Source organism: Teleopsis dalmanni, chromosome 2, assembly GCF_002237135.1.
Source record: "Teleopsis dalmanni isolate 2A chromosome 2, ASM223713v2, whole genome shotgun sequence".
Classification (NCBI taxonomy): domain Eukaryota; kingdom Metazoa; phylum Arthropoda; class Insecta; order Diptera; family Diopsidae; genus Teleopsis; species Teleopsis dalmanni.
Window position 1 is genome coordinate 12,799,047 of NC_051847.1, and position 21,397 is coordinate 12,820,443.

Sequence of the window (21,397 nt, forward strand, 5' to 3'; positions counted from 1 at the left end):
CTTATATATTTTTTCTATATCTTTGTTGGTTTTAAAAATTTTCGCAGATGCAGCTTTAATGCTGACCATAAATAATTTAATGTAGTATTCTTGATGTAATTGCCAAGAGTTCGTAACCTATCATTTTAGTAGGGGTTTAATCGATTCTTTAAATAAACATTTGTTCAGTTCAGAACTGTATATTTTTATTAATCCTCGTTCAAAATTTGAGTTATTTTTTATTTTATATGCTCGTATGTGATTTTGAAAAGTTATTACCACTAAACACTGTCTTGTGGATGAAAAAATAAATGGAGCTTGCATTCTATTCTTTTTTTCTAATATTTCTTAAAAATGTATTATTATATGGTATTTCTAAAATCATTTACTTACCTTCAGCTTCTTCAGCACTGTCACTTTCTTTCAAGTCACTCATGTGATGGTCATGATGTATGCTCAGACTGCGCTGAAATGGTAACTGATGTTGTAATGCAGGATGTTGTGGCGGGTTATTGGAAAAGTAAGACAAATGATTATAACCATTTGTTGATTCTGATATATTATTATCGAAGCCTTCAAGCTCGAAGAAACAATCATCAGTTACGTCCGCAGTTGGTGTGGGAAACTGCTGCTGAAAAGAATGACTGTTCGATAGCCTACCCAATGGCAATAAAAGTGGTTGCTGTTGTTGTGGCCTAAAGGTGGGACTATTACCCACACTCATTGGCATGGCTTCTGGAGTGGCGGGTGGTGTATCAAAATTAGACATTTTTCGTACGGTGGGAAATTGTGGTGCTCCCACCGCTCCCACCGTTGTCATTGTACCAGCCATTACAACTGTAGCACTTCCCTGCTGATTATTCGTCTCTATGGCACTTGTTTTGGTATTAGAAGCTTGCGCAGTTGTAGATAATGCTGATATATTTGATATCGGTGGATTCGGCGTTGTAGGTGTAGTAGGTGCTGTGACATTTAATTCACGTCTACTACCAATAGTATTACGTCGTATTGATGCATAATTTACACCACCAACGGTAATATCTAAAGCAGGTGGAGCGCGATCTAACCACTCATATGCTTGTTGCTCAGATACACGCTGAATAAGACGCGCCAATAAATCATATTCTTGTTCTGATTTCTCGCGGAAACTTTTGAGTAAGGCAAATTGTTGCTCTGTGTATCTGCGAATTCTTTCGTCAGTTTCAGCTATTTCCAGTTTTTGGCGTTGTTGTAAATATTGTTGTAGCTGACGTAAGCGTTGTTGTTTGGTATCAGGCGTTGTATTCATATTAGATTTTAAGGAACCGATTGAAAAATTAATAGGGGGTGTTGTAGGGGTATCTTCATTTTGTGGATGATCTATTATAAGTATACGAAAAGTATCAGAAAATGATTTATCGCTCCGACGTTGTACTATTTCATCGAAGTTAGTTAACAACGTTGAGTTGAGCAGAAATTGTGCTCCAGGACCACCAGCTGTTTGTACTCGTTTCGCACACAGAACCGAGTTGCAGTTGATACAAATACTTATTTGCCAAGACTGCGTACTTTGCGGTTGAGGAATATCCAGCGTTAGGCTGTAGATAAGATCACGTTGACTAATGGTACTAATATTAAGATCTGGAATGGGGCCAATTGACTGCAAAAAAAAAAAAAAATAAATAAATAAATAAACTTATTTTATGGCTGCAACTTTTTTATTTATATAAATATTATATATACTAATTAACTACATCTGAACTAATATTATACACACAATAACTGAATAGTTAGATAAAAAGGTAATTACTGAAATTCTTTTAATTTTACAGAATAAGAATCAATAACAATTAGCTATATATATATATGAGCCGTAATTAATTTTTATTATTTTATTTTGAACATTTTGTGCACACTCGTATGTATTACATATATATAATGTGCAATGTCTCTACATATAATGTAATGTGTTGTCTCTACATAAATAGCATCCTGCCTACCAACAATTGTGCATTACCAAGTCAAAAGCAAATCAGTAGAGTTTAATGGTAATTTTAAATAATAATTCAGTTAGAATTTAATAAATATAAATCTAATGGCTGCTCCTTACTTTAAAAATGGTATAGATATAAATATTTGAAGCTACCTATTTAGAAGACTATCATGTCAGTCTTCTTCGATTTAATAGAATCAAAGAATGGTAATCATGTATCAATATGCCAGCTTATTTAGAATATTTTTAACCTATCAAATAAATGTATTTGATAGGTAATTCTTTAAGAAAAAACACTATAATACAAATTATATGTAGTATAGGAATCAAAGGAATCATTGCTTATATCTCTTAAAGTTGTCGTGTAGATACCTGAATACCTGACTGTTCTAGAAATAAATTGGATATTCAAATAAATATGGCAAGAGTTTAATAAATTTTGTGTTATAGAATTAAAAAAAAAACAAAGTAATAAAACTGATATCTTCTCACAGAGCATTAATATTAAATTATTAAAATAAAAAATAAAAATAAATTGAAATCGCTAACATTTAAACTACATATGTGGTTGTTAATAATATCACTTTAGCCGGTATTGTGTAACTAAGGGGTTAAAATTACCCATCCTTTGCAAGTAGTAAAAGTGCACACGTAATCCATACGTAAACATTTTTTAATAAATATTTTTTCCCAACGTCAACTTTGTTTTTATTAAGTTACGATGATTTAAGTGGTTGCACATAAAATAAATGAAGCTTTTTTATCTAATCTATAATAATAAAATAATTAGTAACTATTTACTTATTTCATACATAAGAGCTTGTAAAATTGAAAACAAAGTAATTTACTGATTAACTCAGTTCAATGACTGCTGTGGTAACTTTGAAGCGATTTTATTGGTTTTACCAATAGCAGGAAAAAGAGAATGCAGAACGCAGATATGAACAAATTTTAACAAGGTATACTAAGGTCATATGCTTTATTTCAAAATAAATTATATATTATCTTAAGTTTTCATATACTTTGTAATACCAGAGAGTGTAGAAAGTTATATGATAACGTTACCTTATATTCAGATTTATTAAATCTACTGCAACTGCTTACAGTTAAAGCAAACTTTTTTTACATATTAAAATGGGCGGGTAAAAAATAAACTAAAAATTTTTGAGCTGAGACAGTTTTCATTTCCTTACGACATTACAACCACAGTCATCTAACCTAACTCTGATTGCATAATTCATCAAATCGGAAATTGCCGATGATGAGTGATTCCGGACAAGATCCTATTACTCTTAGACCTCCTTAACTTTTAAAAAGTTTAATTATTACATTTATATTATAATATAGTGCTTCATACAGAAAAATAATGTAATAGCTTTTATTCATTAAGTTGAAGTTAGCATTTTATTTCTTTATATATTAATAAATAAATAATATTTTATTATATAACTACAAATATTCTAGCGAATTTATAAAATAATTGATATAAAATTCAGTTAAAACATATACAATTTATGTGTTAGCAAATCTGTAAACTATGGAACCATGCTAGAAGATAAGGTCTCCCTTTCAATCAAATCTGTTGCAGCTGTGGCTCTGCCTCTGATCTATGTTTTTGCCCCGCTCATGCACGGCGGCGACTCAACACTTTAGTAGCCCCTCCTTCTTAAGGATCTTGATCAATTTCTACATCTGACACTCAATAGCATTTTAGGCCAAAGGTTCTAGGTAGTTTTAAACCCTGAATTTTTCTACATACACGATAACACAATAGTCCAATAGGCCTACGCGGATCCACTAGGAATTGCCGGTATAAGCTAAACTAACCTATGCAGTATCATTATCAATTATTTAAAATTGTACTATTATATTATTTGCTATTTGAAAATGTGTACATATTTGAGTTGCTGGAACAAAAATTGAATAATTGGATCAAGTTTTCGAAAACTTAATATGATGCAAAATATTTCATTTATTATAAAACTAGATGTAAATCATGTATGTACTCGTATATTTATTCACTTTTTTAGTAATTTTATGAAAAATCTAAATCTTCCAAATTGTTCCTATCTATCTAACTAAACACAAAATCATACAATGCAGAAAAGTTTGCTATTGATTTTTCAACATATTTTAATTTTTATTTAATTTTTGTCTATATAAATATTTTTTACTCTATAATATATTTAATTACACATAACTATTAGATTCCTGGTTTCGACCAAAGGCAGCAATATAATATGCATACATATTTATGGATATGTATAGTATATTAACCAGAGGTAAAAAGAAGGTACATGGAAAGTATACAGCATCATGCATTGATAATATTTTAATTTAATACAAAAAATACTTTTAAGTCTGATATTATTCACAGCCTTGATCCAATTAATTTTTTAAGCATTTGTTCTATTTTTCTGATTTTTTATTGTTCATAATAAAAACACGAACAAACTAAATATTGTATTTTATAAACAATAAATTAAATTTTATTTTTTTTGTTTTTTGCAACAATTCAAGCGTCATCAACGTCCATGTGTCCCCTACATAGAACCATAGAATCCCCAAAGATATGTTTTAAATTATTTTATCGCAAAAACAAAAAAAAAAAAAAACAAAAAAACACAAACGAACATTTGTGTACCAGAAATGTATCTCAATACAGCTAAATATCAGCAAGAAAAACTAAAATTATTTAAACAAATCGCGTCGTTCATTTGCTTAGCACGTGCTCAATGCCTGACAGTAGCCGAGCTGACAAAATTAACACCGCAATTGTAGTTAGCCACAACCAAAAAAACCAAAAATTGTATCTAAATAAACAATAAAAAATGATTGCATTCATTACAATGTTACTGGCGTCGGCAGAAAATTTTGTAAACTGACAATCCGTGCGAGTATCACTGACGAACGAATAGAAATACTTGCGCAAGCAACGCGATCTGATCTGATTGCAATCCAAGCACCCAACAATGTTTTGCATTACCAAAACCATCGCAGTGACCGAAGCATAACATACGAGTATAGTACAAGTGTCTCTGGTAAATGGGGTGCGAAAGTCGAAATGCTAATCCAACTAAAACTGAATTCTTCTGAATTCTATTAAATATTTCATTTCAATTAAATAACATACCTACATATGTACATATATACGAGTACATCTTTTATATATTAATTTACATGTTCAACATGTAAATGTATTAAATAAGGTAATAGCGAGTATAATTTTTCTACTAATAAATTAATAATTATATACGCTTTCGTTATACGCTTTTTATAAAATATCTATATGTATTGATAACAACTCAAAGCACACACATGTAGTTTTGTCAGAAATTGTATCAAAAATGGCATACAATAAACATAAAATCATATCTGCAGATTCAACTTTTTTTATCACTTTTTATCTCTATCACTGATATTTGCAACTAATGCTCACTTTATATATGTATATTTTTTGGCCCAAGTTTGAACAAAAGTTGGTTGTGTTATTTCTTGGTACTTGTCGATGACTATTGCTTCACATGTTCCATAGCTCATACCTCAGCCTGTCGACAAATAATCACTCTACTCGGAAGCGAATTAATATACAATATAAAGTAAAGCAATATTATAATTAGTATAAGTTATTCATGGCACTACGTCCATTAATGAACTACTGTATACTGCAGTATTCATATTACCGAATAATTTCTAAAACTTTAGCTATGCCCGGTGGTAAAGTATTAATCTTTTCCAAAACGATGTTTGACCACTCTGATTTGTGAATCAATGCTTTGTGGAAAATTCTTTTCCTATATAAGTGAAGTTCATCTTTTATAAGAGCAGGAAATTCTCGAAGAATTTCTTTCGTTGGAATTGCATTCGTTGGTTGTCGAAAGTCCCAACTGTACTACTGCTTATTTAAAAGACAGTTATCGGTTATCACTTTAATCATTGTTTTCAAATTCGATCTTTTTAGATTTATGAGAAATTTGCTCTTCTTCTCTGAGTAGTTCGATTTCAATTAGATCACTGATAGGGTTAGCAGACACACATATCACAAACAGCAACTACTTTTGCTTGGTATTGTAGTTATTGGATTCGCTTTAAGGTGCATTCAAGAATCTTTGCAGGTACGCAATTGTTCGTTTGGGTTTGGGTGTATGTTTACGTGAGTATTTCACTGGAACTTTATCATTAACGTGTTATTCAGATCTTATTCTATCAGATTTTACTTTTGTATTTAGTTAGTAAGTTGTTTCGCTGTTTAAATTATTTCTATATTTTCAAACTTTTTCTATTAAATCTACTTTAATCTATATAATCTATATTTATATTCCTTTTCATTGAAGTTATGTGATCATAAGCTTGGAAAGGTACTTTAACCCTGTAATTTTTAAGAGAATGCAATCCAGGAGAAAGATGTCAACAAAAATGTATAAAAAGCCAATAAGTGGTACTTTCGTACAGTAATGAATTTATAATTCGTATGCCGAAAGACTGAACTAATAAATTCCATGGAATGAAGCAGCTATAGACATACGTGTACTTCATTAAGTAGTATTATTAAATAGTACGAAGTATATTATTTGTTAATACCAACAATTAATACTCATATAATATTTTGAGCAATGCATATCTATATGTATATCCAAAGATATAGAAGATACAGTACAGAATATACGTTAATGTATTAGGCAAAAAAAAAAAGAAAATAAAGTTAAATTCAATTTAATAAAGTTTTGTTTTTAATACCATTAGAATACAGTTCAAATAAATGAAAAAATGAAATCATTATTTATTATTGTTTTGTACACATCTGTTTTGAAACGTCAAGCAAAAATGCCAATTTGTCTAGTCTTTTAATTTTTTTTTTAGCAATAAATATTTTAAGATTAGCAACTTTATCTAATATTTTATTTTGCTTTTTCTTTAATTTATAATTTCTTTAACAACTGGAAGTTTTTAGATTTTCATTTGTTGATTTGTCGTTAAAGCAAAATAACAACTCTAGAAGCCAATCCCTGATATGGGTTTCCTGTCTTCTACATTGTGTGACTAACTCACCTTGTTTTTTACTTTCTGCATAACAAAAAGAACACATACGAGTACAATAAAATAAAACAGAAAATAATTTTACTAAATAAAGAAAATAATTGAATCGTCGGGCGCATTGTAGCAAGTAAAGAAAAAAGAAAAATGAAAAAAGAAAAAATTATATAAAAATAAAAATAATTACAAAAAAATGCAACAATTTCTATTTTAAAATAATAATAAAAAACAACTTATACAAGTTTATCTACAGCTCGTTACTATGACTATTTTTTTATTGTTGTTTTTGTTATTGCGAGAACGGAACGTATTGCTGTTCTTTATTTACTTTTTATCTGGCTAGCTTTTTGTTATTATTATGTTAAGCACCTGTCTGGCTTAAAACACTAACAACAATATCAACTTTATTGTATATATGTTTATATGTATTTTTCCATAATCAGCAGATAGATATACACACTACACACTCGTATCCACATCGCACACTCAACTCAAACTCACCCACGAATGGAAGTGTTTTCTGTTATCGGTTTATTCTTCATATGAGCAGACAAAAGCTTTTATAAAAACACTTAACGCTTTCAATTGAAAATAAAATTGAAAAAAAGATTTAAAATTTTAGTAGTTATTTTTTATATTATTATACTCTTATTATAATTTGAACCCCTGAATAAATACACACTCTTTATTTATTTAGTCACAATGTTCTAGAATTCTGTGAATCGTAGTTTCATCTACTATCTTTCCCCAGATAACATGTTAGGTAGACATTATGAACAAGATAATTGATCATACCCAGGATTTTATAGTGGTTTTCCTCGTTGTCAAACAATTGTTTCTGCGGCACTCGTGCTTAGCATTCGGTGGACATGATCTAGATTTCTCTAGATCTATCTTTTGTCTCTATACTCTCCCGGTTTACAGATCTAATTCCTTCATTGAGAACTTAATTTTTTTGTAATTTTGTATACATAAACATAGTATTTTTTGGCTGCTTATACATTTAAGAAACATATCTTGTTTCTTCATCAAGAAGTTCGGTTTTTGGTATTTTAATGGATATTTGCAAAATATGCTAATCTCGTTTCAGCAGTTTGATTGTGATACAGTCAGACATATTCCATTTCATAGACACTTTCTAATTTAGAGGACTCAATTATAAAATTAATTAATCAATAATTTCAATAATTGAAGTTTAGTAAGATATTTAATTTTGGTAAATTTTTAAATATAATTTAAAACTTGCAGGAGCATAAATATTTCTTCAGGAGCTTAAATATCATACTTCTCGCAAATATAGTCAAATCCTCAGCAAAGTCACATATCAACAATAAGTGATTAGGATTCTGAACTAGACTGTATAATTGAAAGTTAAAAATCGAAAATGAAAAGTTCTTCTTTATTTTGATCTGTAGCCGTTAGACTTAACTTGCTGTTAAACCTACATTGATATTTGATTAGAATTTAAGAATAATAAACTATATGATTATTTTAATATGCTTTATATATTGTATAAATGCATAGGCTATAAAATAGGTATATAATTACTTGGAAATTTTTTGTGCTTATTTTTTACTAAGTAAAGTGTCAGTGGACAAACCACAAGCTATACGTCGATACCTGTTACGGACCATTTTTAACCATCTTGCGAACCACCGGTTGGGAACCATTGCTATAAATGAAGCGTAATATTAAAGATGTGTGCATTCTGGTGACATATTTTATATTCTAAACTTAGTTAATTTAGTCCACCTAATACATTCTTGTACAAAATACAAATTTGTGATCCTTGAATAAATGATTATTATTAGATAAATTTTATGCTTATGCTAACAAAATATTACTATAAATGCGTTCTTTTAGAAATATGTTTGAGCTATAGTATCTATATATACACACAAACATTTTTATTGTTGGAGCATTAAAATGAAAATGCGATAATTCTAGATGCATTTCCTTGACTATAACCACAAAAGCATCATTAAATATAACAAGTAAATCATATATTACAAAATATTTTGAGCACTAAATCTTTTCAAAGGTAATCTATATGCAAAAAGTTAAATTATGTTCATATGTGTATACTCGTACAAAGACATTAAGAAACGTGAAGGCAAATGAATTTAGTTAAATATTTGCGTTTGCTTCAACTGTTAGTATTATAAAAAAATATTTATTTATTTATAACAATTTATAATTAACAAACAAATTGATTTGTTAAAATTCTCGTTCTGTCTTAAATGTCGCGTGGTAATAAAATTTTAAGTATTTTTTTTAAATATTACGAATGTTAAGATATGTGTTGTTTACAAAGTTTTGTATTTGTAATGCAATTTGCAGTTTATGAATTTATACAGATTTACCCGTGGCACAAGCACAAGTAATGTAATTGATAAAAGTCAGACTATTTTAATGGTAATAACTATGTATAGTACGTATATATAGTTAAACGATGTATAAGTATACTTCGGTATCAATTTTTATTTGATATTTTCCATTTTCCCAAGGGTTCCTTTTCGAAATCCATTCCACACTCTATATGACACATGCCAAGCTTGTAGAGAAATGTTTGCAGTATTGCAACAATGCAGTGCTTTTGTTTACTAAACGTCAATATAATATTTACAGATTAGAGAATACAAATTCCCCCCTTAATATTATGAAAGGGTATTATATAAAAATTGTTCAAAACAAATTCTGCCTTAACAATTTTACCAATACAATTTATGACTGTACTACGAAGCAAAGATATAAAATTTAAAACACAATAATAACTACATAACAACAATATTTGCTGTTTGTTTTCATAAATATTATAAATTTATTATTTCCTATAAGAAAAAACAAGATATACAAAATATAAATTAAGATTTTTATTGTATCTTAACCAATGCATTCGCTTTATGCGTTTTATCTGAAGTTGTCAGTATGGTGTTTGTTATTATTTACCATTTCTATAAGCAGAAAGACAGTAAAGCTCGTTCAATTTAAGGGCTATCTAATATCCTATATTAACCATTGTACATTTACATATGTGTATATTTACACACACTCACATTGCCCAAACACAATCTCTCGAAACATATGTTTTTCTTAATACTTTTAGACCCACTAAACTCTGCACGTGTACACATTTTATTGTACCTAAAGTTATTTATGAGTCTAACATAATTCGATAAAATTTAGATATGACATTGAAGCGAAACATTTATAAAAAAAAGCCGAAAACATATCTGACAGTTAATACTAAATAAATATTATAATACTTGTGTCTATATTTATAAACTTTTTTATATACATATACATATTTTATATACTTATATTTTATGCTTAAAATTTACTTAAAAATAGGTCACTGGAATATGTGGCGCTATACTTTTGCGATAAAAAAAATGTAGCAATGGGTTTATAAAAAGAGATTTGTTTACGGGAAGGATCCGATATTTTATAAGACCATTACATAAGGCAAGCATCATTTAATTTTAATTGTGGATTATGATTTATTAAATTTAGTAACAGTAAGCACTCTTACTCCTTCTTCTGGATACGACGCATTTATTCCACACTAAGAAATCCTTACAATCAATCTACAGCACTTTTATTGTAACACCCCTTTTTATTTAAAATATCGCAGAACGGATATCGACAGATCTTCATTCTTTCGCTTCCCTCTTTTAAGCGTGACTATTTAATTGTTGAAATGACCATTCAATTAATACCAGAGTTTTTTAAATACTAGGAAATTTTGTTCAGTTTTGATCAGAAATCAGTTTTTCAAAGTCTTATTTAAAACGATATAACCCAACCATACAGCTTTTTGCTTTTGAAGAGAGTTTGTGTATAGATTGCCAAATTAACTCCAAATAATGTGTAGCTAGAAAATCAATGAAGTAAATGTTCCTATTAGATGGTGTGCATTGACAGCTTTTTCGACTTCAATATACATTATATTAGTTTCGTCCATGTTTCATGTTTATCGTATTGTCTTATGTCTTATGACTTATGTTTATTGTAAGTCCTGTACTCCTACACTTAACACATACCGAAGCATTCCTTTTGCTCTATTTTTACAAGCTATTAAATTATATTTTACTTTGACATTTTTTTGCTCTCTTTTACAACCCACTTCTTAAAAAACTATCATCAAACGACATAGCATAACCGAGACTGCTTATATAGTCATGTGTTGTCACTACCGCTCTACAGTTAACGGTATTATTATGTTCCTTTCCAGTCGCAATTACTTCCAAATTAAATCTTGTTAACTTGGAATTAATTTATTCAGAAGCTTTATATTAAGCTCCCAATATTGAGAAACATTGCAATAGATCATATTGCATAGACCATATCTAATTACATATATGTATATATATTCACGTTTGAACTGGATATTGGAAAAAGTTGTCAATTTGGGAAAAAATACTTCTATTCAGAAATAAGAATATTTACAGATTTCATGAAAAGTAGATTGAAAGATATATTCGTATTCGTTGACTGTCAAGAAAATAGTCCAGCTCTCTTACCTGGCTTTCATTAAACCAAATTGGCTTGGAAACTTGAAATAAAGTACATTGTATTGTTTAACAATAATTTTTATCTGTGTCCATTTTAGATTAGAAACTCTCTACATGGACAGTATTATAGATCTCTTAGGTTTTAATTCATTATTCATTAATTTAAGATCATCTGACTGTTATTAGTTTAAACAAATATAGATTATTATTATTGAAAAAGAAGGGATAGTGCACTGCGACCTAAAAGATCTATTGTGCCCCTTAATATAGACTGTAGAAAAAATTTATTTTATTATTAATTATAATTAATTTTTTAGAATTGTAAGCAAAACTTACTTCATCTCCTATTGCTATCTTTCTACAATATATTGAAAAAACTGTAGTCCTCACTTTGCCACACGGTGATCATGTGGCATCATGATCAGTCTAGCGATGATCATGCAATGAATGTGAGATATGAGGGATGCAAGAAGGCAAACTGACTGAACTGACAAAATCTCTTTTATTATTTGCCAAAATTATACTTTCAAATGAAAATAAGTTCATTTTTTAAATTCAATAGCAAAAATTGAGGGAAAAAATATTTAGAAAAACAGAAACCTCGATTGTGTGTTGTTGTTTATGTTTTTTATCTGTTTTTTTATAATATTTTTTGTGTCTTTGCTTTTGTTTGCTTTTTTACGGTTTCGAGTGTTTTGCTTTTATTGAAATTTGGATCGCTTATTTGTGGATGGATGGATGGATAGATGAGTAGGTCGGTCTCTCGGTCGGTCTTTTCTTTTGACGACCGCTCGGTCGGTTTGCTAGTTCGTTAATTCGTCGGTTGATTTGTTGGTTGGTTGGTTGGTTATTGTTGCTGTTTGGTCTAAAAAGTTAAAGATTATTTTCGTAGTTTCTTTTGCGTTATCATTTGTTTACAAATTTTTAGTTGAATTTTTGAAAATAAATGAAAAAATTAAATGAAAATAGACTAACATACTAGCAGTTTATATATACCGATATAAACCAATACATGCAAATTAAACAATTATAGCCGCATCTACACTTTTATGACAACAGCTTTTTAGCGCATATTAAAAACTGACAAATGAATTGACAATTAAGAAGACTTCAGCAAAAAACAGCAGTAACCAAAACAACGACAACAACAACAACAACAACAACAACAACAACAACAACAACAACAACAACATCACCAATAATAACATTATATGTTTTTTAAGGTGTGTACCAGTGCTAATGGAAATATTTAAAATGGAATAACTTTTCAGACTGTAGACTATAGACTGTAGAGGAGTGAAATATAAACAAATATATTTAATAGTTGAAAAACAAAGTGTGTATGGCTGCATATAATAAATTTTTTGCATAAAAATTATTTATTTGTTTATTGTTTAAACAATTAAAACTGACACGGTTAAGATAATCAAAATTCTGAATGGGTTATGTTTTGAAGGTCTTATTTGAATATACATAATTCTATGGACAGCACTACTATTTTTAATATTTTCATTAGGAATAATATATTTTCTTATTACTTTTATGGATTAATTTGAATTTAAACAATTATTTTAATTTAGAAATTTTTTTCAAAAGTATAATATATTTCAATTAGATTTTGTAAGCTTAAGCGCATAGAATATCTGAAAATGTAAAACATTCTTGTAATTTTTAGATATTTTTTGCTATTATAATCTGCCTTCAAGAAGAAGTCAAGTAATAAATATGCAGCCTACAACCTCTTAATAATCAACCACTTAATAATAATAGTATTTATTATTAGTGATAAATACTTTTATAAACTTAAAATTTGAGACCGATCGAAACATCTTTCAGTTCATATTCCTTTTTATAATCTGTACGGTAAAATATTAATTAAATTTATGGAGTTCAGAATACATAGCTATAATGCTCCAAGTGGAAGTAAAATCATTGGACCACACAAATTACACTATGCTCAGGCTGAGATATAATCAAACTCTTTAGATACTTCGGTGTATATATGTTTCAACTCATGCAGACATTGACAATCCCATCTACTTTGTCTTTATACATTCATGTACATATATTAGAATACAGTGAGAATTGAGGCTATTAGTATAGCAGAGCACAAAGCGTCTATAGTAAATCTAACTAGCCATAACAGATACATAAGTAGATATTCAGCCTTTTATATGAAATTCAAATAGCACTTTGGTGAGTAATTCTTAATATCAGACAGCATCAAGCACTACTCATCTGATATAAGAAACACATCACTATAAAAAACTGGAGCAATAACTTTAATCTATAGGATAAGGAGATAAATATAAGATATTTTATCGCAGTATTTTTTATATACCAATAAATTACCGTTAAAATTTATTTTTGAGTATTTATAATATCATATATACCATATGCGGTTATTGAAAATGTTGTGTATTTGTACAACTGCTATATAAAATAATAGTTTATATACATAAGTACAAAAGATATACTTTTCTATTTTTTGACATTGTTTCATAAATTTGACTACAAATATCTATTAAATTTTATTAATACTGGCATTAATTGCTACCTCAATTCAAAAATTTATGAAGTCCCACTTGAAAGGTTTATATTAAATAAAAATAAAATTTTTGTTGATAAAACATAAAAATTAACATTTCTAATAATAAAAACTTTTACATGTTTAATGCACATGTGTATTGATTGAACTCCTTGTAGGACCCTTAGTCCCTTTTTAATAAGGTATAGTCAAGTTTGCTGATAGGTTACCTTAGTAAACTCAGTTGATAGTAGGTATGACAGGCCAAAATATCTTCAGCAGTGCTAGCATCTCAACAAAATGGGTTGTTTGTTTGTCTGGACCACGATTATGTTGTGGGAGTTCATAACCATATAGAATATTAGAAACTCTTCAAGAAGGGATATTCTTCAAAAGTTTGCTTATCTTCTGTCTGGTAAGTAGTAGTTGCAGTACAAGAAATCTAGTGTCTTCGCTTGTTCTCTATTGTACTAAGAACCGTTTTCCATGTTACTGTTCTGTTCTATTTATCATTTTTGTTGTAATTTTTTTATAAACATTTTAAAAATTTTATTTTTGTCATCTACAACTGTAAGTTTAATTCGTTAGGGTTGACAGTATTGTATAATGACAGTTTAAAGTTAGTAACAATTGTGAAATTTTACTTAAAATTATATAAAAGTTAAATTTATTCTGACACTTAGTTTAACCATTTTAATCATTTTAACAGAGTGTAAAATAGAATTGGATATAAAGAAAAATATACTTAAAAATAATCTGAGATTTTCCCAAAAGGGAAAACATTAATTTTTATGCATAATTAATATTTTAATTAATAATGACTTTTCTCTTTAGCAACCCAGATACTTAAAAAAATTGTTGGAACGTTTTCAAACATTTTTCCCTGGTGAATTGTCACTTTAAATATTTGAAACATATGTTTCAAGTATCTATTAGTAAATGAATAACTCATAAATGTAAAGTTTGGGTGTATAAAAATTTAATATATGTATATAATCGATTTAATACAAAATACGATAGAATAACAATTTTATTATTAATTTCTTTTCAAACTAATATGTAAATAAATTAATGATTCCCTTAAGAAAGACAATTAAAAAATATGTTTTGTTAATAATGTTATTAAGTAGTATATATTAGCATAAATTAGAATATACTTTTAATGCTGTAAAAATGTTTAATATAAAACTTATAATTATTTGATTTCGTTTTATTTTTAGCTTATTAAACTAAGGAATTATTAAAATTATTTTATATTAATTTTTGATTAAAATAAACAATACTTCGGTTAGCTTCAGTTAGTACAGAATCATTTATTCCTAATTTATTTAACCGACATATTAAATTGACAAATTTGTTGTTGCTTCGTAAATTATGCCTTTAAGGTTATTTAATTAAATTTAACAAAAGTAATGATTAATTTGAAAATTTATTTTCTAACACTTTCGTTATTGTGTCAAATTAAATGTTGAAAAATTAATTTCGGTTTAATGAATTCAAACGATAAATAAAATCAAAATTGAAGTGAACGAAACTAAAGCAGGCGATAGTGCTGCAGTTAACAGAATGTCTTCAGAAATATAAACTAAAAATAAAAAACTGATTACCATAATCATAAATATTTAATGAACAAATACCGCTACTTTAATACCGATACAAATTTATAAATAGATGAAAACAAAACTAAACGTATCTGTACACGAGCTTAGTAACTTTTGTTAGGTTGAGATTTGTGGCTCGGCATTTGTTTACACATCGACTGGTTTGGCTGGTTATAATCATTTATAAGGTTCTCTCTTTGCTGTGAAGCCCTAAAAAGTGCAAACAAATGTTCAAATGTTTCATATAGAACGCGTACGTCATTCCATTGGCTGATTGTGTGATAACCCAGAAATCGTAGAGTATGGAATTGATAACGAGCTAATAGAACGGTTTGATAGACATACAATATATTCAAAAAAAAAATAAAAATACTAAATAAAATATTTATATACATATATGCATGATTGAGCACGAATGTGCATTAAATATGATATAAGCAATATTATAAAAAGTGAAAAGCCAAAGATACAGACAGTTCAAGCAGAAGTATGTGCATCCGCATTATTCTTAAAACATGCCAGCTGACCTTAAAGGAGTTTCCATAAATACCATACTGCATAAGGTATGCAAAAATGACTATAACATTAAGGAAATCTAATAATGATAATTAATCTCAGTTGACTTAAGAGAATTTTTTGAATGGCATGCAAAATAACTCTACGAAAATCTAATAATGATAATAAATTTCAACTAACCTTAAAGGATTTTCTTTAATCGCTTTATAAGTTATACAAAATTATGAAACAAAACTATAAAACTTAACAAATCATTGTCTCTGCTATAATTTACGTATTTATTAGTTAAATATTTCGAGTATTAAAATCACTTATAATAGATTTAAGATAAATGCCATATACCATTATAAAAAAACCAAAATGAAAATGGATCGGACATTTGCTATGGTAGTCGCATTTCGAATTCAGTCCTCTGCTTTTAACTAGATTCCTAATAGAAATATTGTATTTTGAATTTATCGAGTGAAACAAAACTACCAGCTCTATGATTATGATGAAGAATGATAAAAATTAATATAAATTTATCATACATAACTCTATAAATTGAGTTAGAATTTCAATAATTTGATAAGTGATATGAAAACCCTTAAATCAATCATCATGTAACTTCCAAAAATGTAAAATTAAAGCTTTTCAATCTTTTCAATAATTTCAGTAGAACGGTCTTCGGAACACAAAAGAGCTCATACGCCTACTAACGTGGAATTAAAAATTTAGTGCATAAGAATAACCATAGTTAGGAGTGAATATTTATAAAGTGAGATATGAAAATTAAATTTTCTTGTCGAACATCACTGACATATTGAATAGGAAGTATTTGTAATACTGGTAATTTTTATAGGATGTTTTTTACATAAATATTTCTTTTTGATTTACCACAATTTTTAATAGTATTTTTAATTAATTTTTTTTTTCACCTTCTCACTGCTGCTGCTGCTAAGAGTCGTTACTTTTAGAGTTTCAAGAAATTCATATATACTATCAGCATATATTTCATGTTTTTTTCGATATATTTTTAAGAGATTCTTCATTTTCTATAGTAGTTGAAAAGATCAGCGTGTCGTATAGACGACGGAGTTTAAAGTAAGCTTATGGCAACCCTAATAATTGAATCACAGTTTCATTCACACAGAATTAAAAATAAATAATAATGCATATATGCAATCACATAAAAGATAGACAAAAGGTTGCAGGGCTTGTTTTGACTGATTCAGGCACGTTTCTTGAGTTTCAATTAATTTTTTGATTTATTTTATTTATTTTTTATTTGATGCATTTTTGTTGTTTATTGACTTTATTTTCATTAAACAAAACAAACTATAATTTTTGTGCACGTAAATAAATTTAAATAAATTTTTTTTATTATTCAGCTATAAAAAATTAACTAAAAATAAAACTTTGTCGTATGTGTTCGCTCACCCCGACTACATACTTTCTATATACAACACATAAACACATATGTATATAATAAATAAAGAAGTGTTTTTATTTTTTCCGTATTTTAATTTAATAATAGCTTTATGTATAGTAGGAGAAAATAAAATTAAAATATAAACAATGACAAAAAATATGGAAACAAAAATGTATTTAAGTGAATTCATAAATATTTACATAAGCCAATATTTGAAATTTTTTCTTTATTCTTGGAATAGTATAAAAACATATAGGCACCGATGTTTTGAATCAGGAAAACATATTTTGATTTCAAAGATAGTTCCAGTCATAATAAATCAAAAAACTACGTCTAAAACTATAAGAATAATAAATATAAAATTCAATTTTTATCATTATAAAATATTTTTACACAGAACACGTGGATATGAATTAGGACATTAATATTATATATAATATAATAATTTATAATAAAACTATAAACATTGAAATCATAAATTATGATAAAAATTTCTAAGGAATTCACAAATATTTTTTATATAAATGCTAATTAGAATATTTAAATGATGTGTTTGTAATAAATGATTTATGTAAAGAAAAAAATAAAAAATATATATTAATTTTAAATATTTTTCATATTTTTTATACATAATTTGATTAATAATTTGCAGGATCTTTTCTAATTTTACTTGGGCGATTAAGTTGAAATTAGTTTTTTTTTTGGTTATGCTATTCATTGACATAGACATGGTGGGTATTATATTATGCTTTTAATAATTTTTTATTGCTGGTTCCGGTTATCTATATTCTCTTTACCTGCTATACCAAATTCTGTTAATTTCGTGTTGTTAACGAAACCATTCAGTACAAGCTGAGAATAGACTACATTCAAGTAAAAGTACAATGCGTTTTAAATCTATAAATTCCGCACTATCGATTCAGAGATAAAGTCTAGTATGTGAAGAATTACATATATAAAAAAATAAGATATAAATGAAAATAAACTAAATTTAAATTTATTTACAATAATCGTATTTAATTCAGTTCAAAGGAGCTAATATTAATAGGAAAAATCGGAAAAGAAAATTTAGACGTTTAACTTACTTAAAATACCATTTATTTTCATTAAATATATTTTGTTAACTATCATAAAATGTAAATCAAATAATGCAGATACACATAATTTTGTATTAAATTTTAATTATTTATAGTTCTACTTAACACTTTATATCATCTATATTTACATATACATTTGTATATATATTATATTATTATTATGTATATATGTATATTATATACTTAAATATTGAAGCAATAACAAATAATTTGTAATACAATAATTTAACTTTTAAGGAAAGGCATTCATTAAATTTGCGATACTTACGGGTTAAATTAATCAAACACAAAGTTAATAAATATTTATGACCGACATGCTCTCAGGCACGTTTGCCAACAACAATTATAGCCGATTTCAAAAAACAACAAAAATCATACAATAAAAAAATTAAATACATTTGTACTTCCAAGCGATGTTCTGATTAAAAAATTCAGCTTACAGATAAATAAAATAAATTAAGAAAAATTAAATAACATTTATTTTTAAATTTAAAAAGATAAATTTGAATTACATTCAGTAACAATGACTTTAAGATATGTTTGAGCAAAATATCTCAGGTATTAGATATATATACATATAATCACTTTTTATAATATCCATGGATATACTCTATAAGTATATATATATTGAAAACAAATGAAATAAAGTAATCGTGAATAGATTTACTTTCTTCTTTGGAAAATAGATTTTAAATATATTGTAGATCCTTTGTTATAATTTTGTAATATGGGAGTATGTAAGAAAATATTAAGCAATATGTATATGTCTTATATAGTATATATTATGAATTAGTTCTGATGAGGTACTGTGAGTTAATGTGTTGCTATTAATCGACTATTAAAAGAAAGATGAACTATAATATTAGGTATCTCAGAGACTACTATCTCTAAGATAGTAGAGATAAGGTTCTTTATTATTTGAATGGACAATATTTTGTTAATATATTGCTTAAGTTAATCATAAAAACTTAGATTAGATTTAGGGTTTTCTACTGTGATTTATGCATGTCTAACCTTGTACTTGTATGAATTTAGATTGAAGTTAGTTTGATAAGTTTTGTCTATACATATAAATCATACAATTTTATAAATTTTTCAGAACAGAGAATATATATTTCCTTTAACAAAAATTAAATATACTATAAAGTATAATAGCAACATTTTAAAATAAACTGTTTTAAAGTAAATATGTATAGACATTATAGCATAATTAATCATAAGAAAAGTATAATTACTTATAGTTTATAAAACAATACCTATATATATATAATTTATACATAATAATTAAAAATAAAATAAATATAAAATAATAAGTCATTACTATAATTTTTTGAACTTTTAAATTATTTCTACCACAGAGTTTCTAGAGTCTTATATACCCTTTTTAATCTGTATATCATACATAAAATAAAAACAAAAACGAATTGAGCACTGCGCTGTCAAATTAAGATATTTTAATTGCTTCTGTTGTTTACATGCTGTTTTACGTTTTTTTTTTATCCAATTTAATTATGTAGATTGACATCTCAGAATGTCAAAACAGCAAGCAAAATTAGTCATCATTTATCCACTTTACACATAAGTATATACAAAATACATAATAAATTTAGAATAAAATCAAATATTTATTATATCTTGAATAAAATTAATATCTTCCGCAGTTTTTGTAAAAAATTAAGATTTATTCACTTAGGAAATGTTGTATATCACTAACAATAATGTATATATGTTATGGATATTTTATAACTTAGTTATATATATGCACTAAATACTAGTAAATTTGTTATAATTTTGTTAATAAAAAGATCTACTGTCATCTTCCGGTACATAAACAGTACATAAACATAATTCAATTTTAAAAATAATTATAAAATGAATGTACTTTCTATGTGATTAGAAGATAATCGTTAACCTTTTGTACGGCTGTATAACATTTAAAACAGCAGCAATGACTTCCAACATTTCAGAATATCACACTTCGGATATTAATACAGGCCGCGTGTAACATACAAAATATTAATAAACCCAAATATATCTGCATTTTAAGTGTATTCCATTCTAAACCTTACCAAATATCAACATAATAAACTTATAAAAACCGAAGATATATAAATGCTTTATAATTGTTCTAATTATTTGGATTTCATTATAATTGGATGCTCTTATAATTCGATTATTATAATATAATAATGAAAAACATTAAACTGATTTTTTTTAATCAAATGTTTAAGGCCCTATGCTAGATAAACTATATGCAATAATAATTCAAATATCTTTAAAATAAAGAAATATATTAATACTCAAGATATCTAAAGAATCACAGACCTATTATAAATCAATCTGATTATTATTAGATGCAATTTGTCCAGCTGGTGTTACTATAATGAGACAAAACAGTAGGCATGGCTTTACATAATATATATAACATTTATGCATTTACACGCGTTTTTAAAGCAATTTTATAATATTTAATTATAGTTGGAACATAGTAGGCAGTTCATATCAATTGATACGAACTTCTATTTATCTATAATAAATATTTTCTTTAATTACTGTTTACAAAGTGTAATATTTATATTTGTGTTAGTTATTATTTTCATATAATTAATATTAATAATATATTTTAGTATAATTATAAAAATAAACATTAGCATAATATTATATATAGAATGTCTCCCACAAATTTTATGATTATTTTCGCCAACGCAAATGTAAATAAACAAAAACAAAAATTATTACATGTACT

At 26.9% G+C, this 21,397-nt stretch overlaps 1 protein-coding gene across 1 annotated transcript in view; it reads right to left on the reverse strand.

The window, feature by feature from the left end:
• Window positions 1–21,397, reverse strand: part of LOC119680946 — a 31,553-nt gene that overhangs the window by 840 nt on the left and 9,316 nt on the right. The window contains exon 2 of the mRNA XM_038093981.1: window positions 373–1,618. Coding sequence (XP_037949909.1) covers window positions 373–1,618 — 1,246 coding nt within the window. The remainder of the gene's footprint in view (window positions 1–372; window positions 1,619–21,397) is intronic.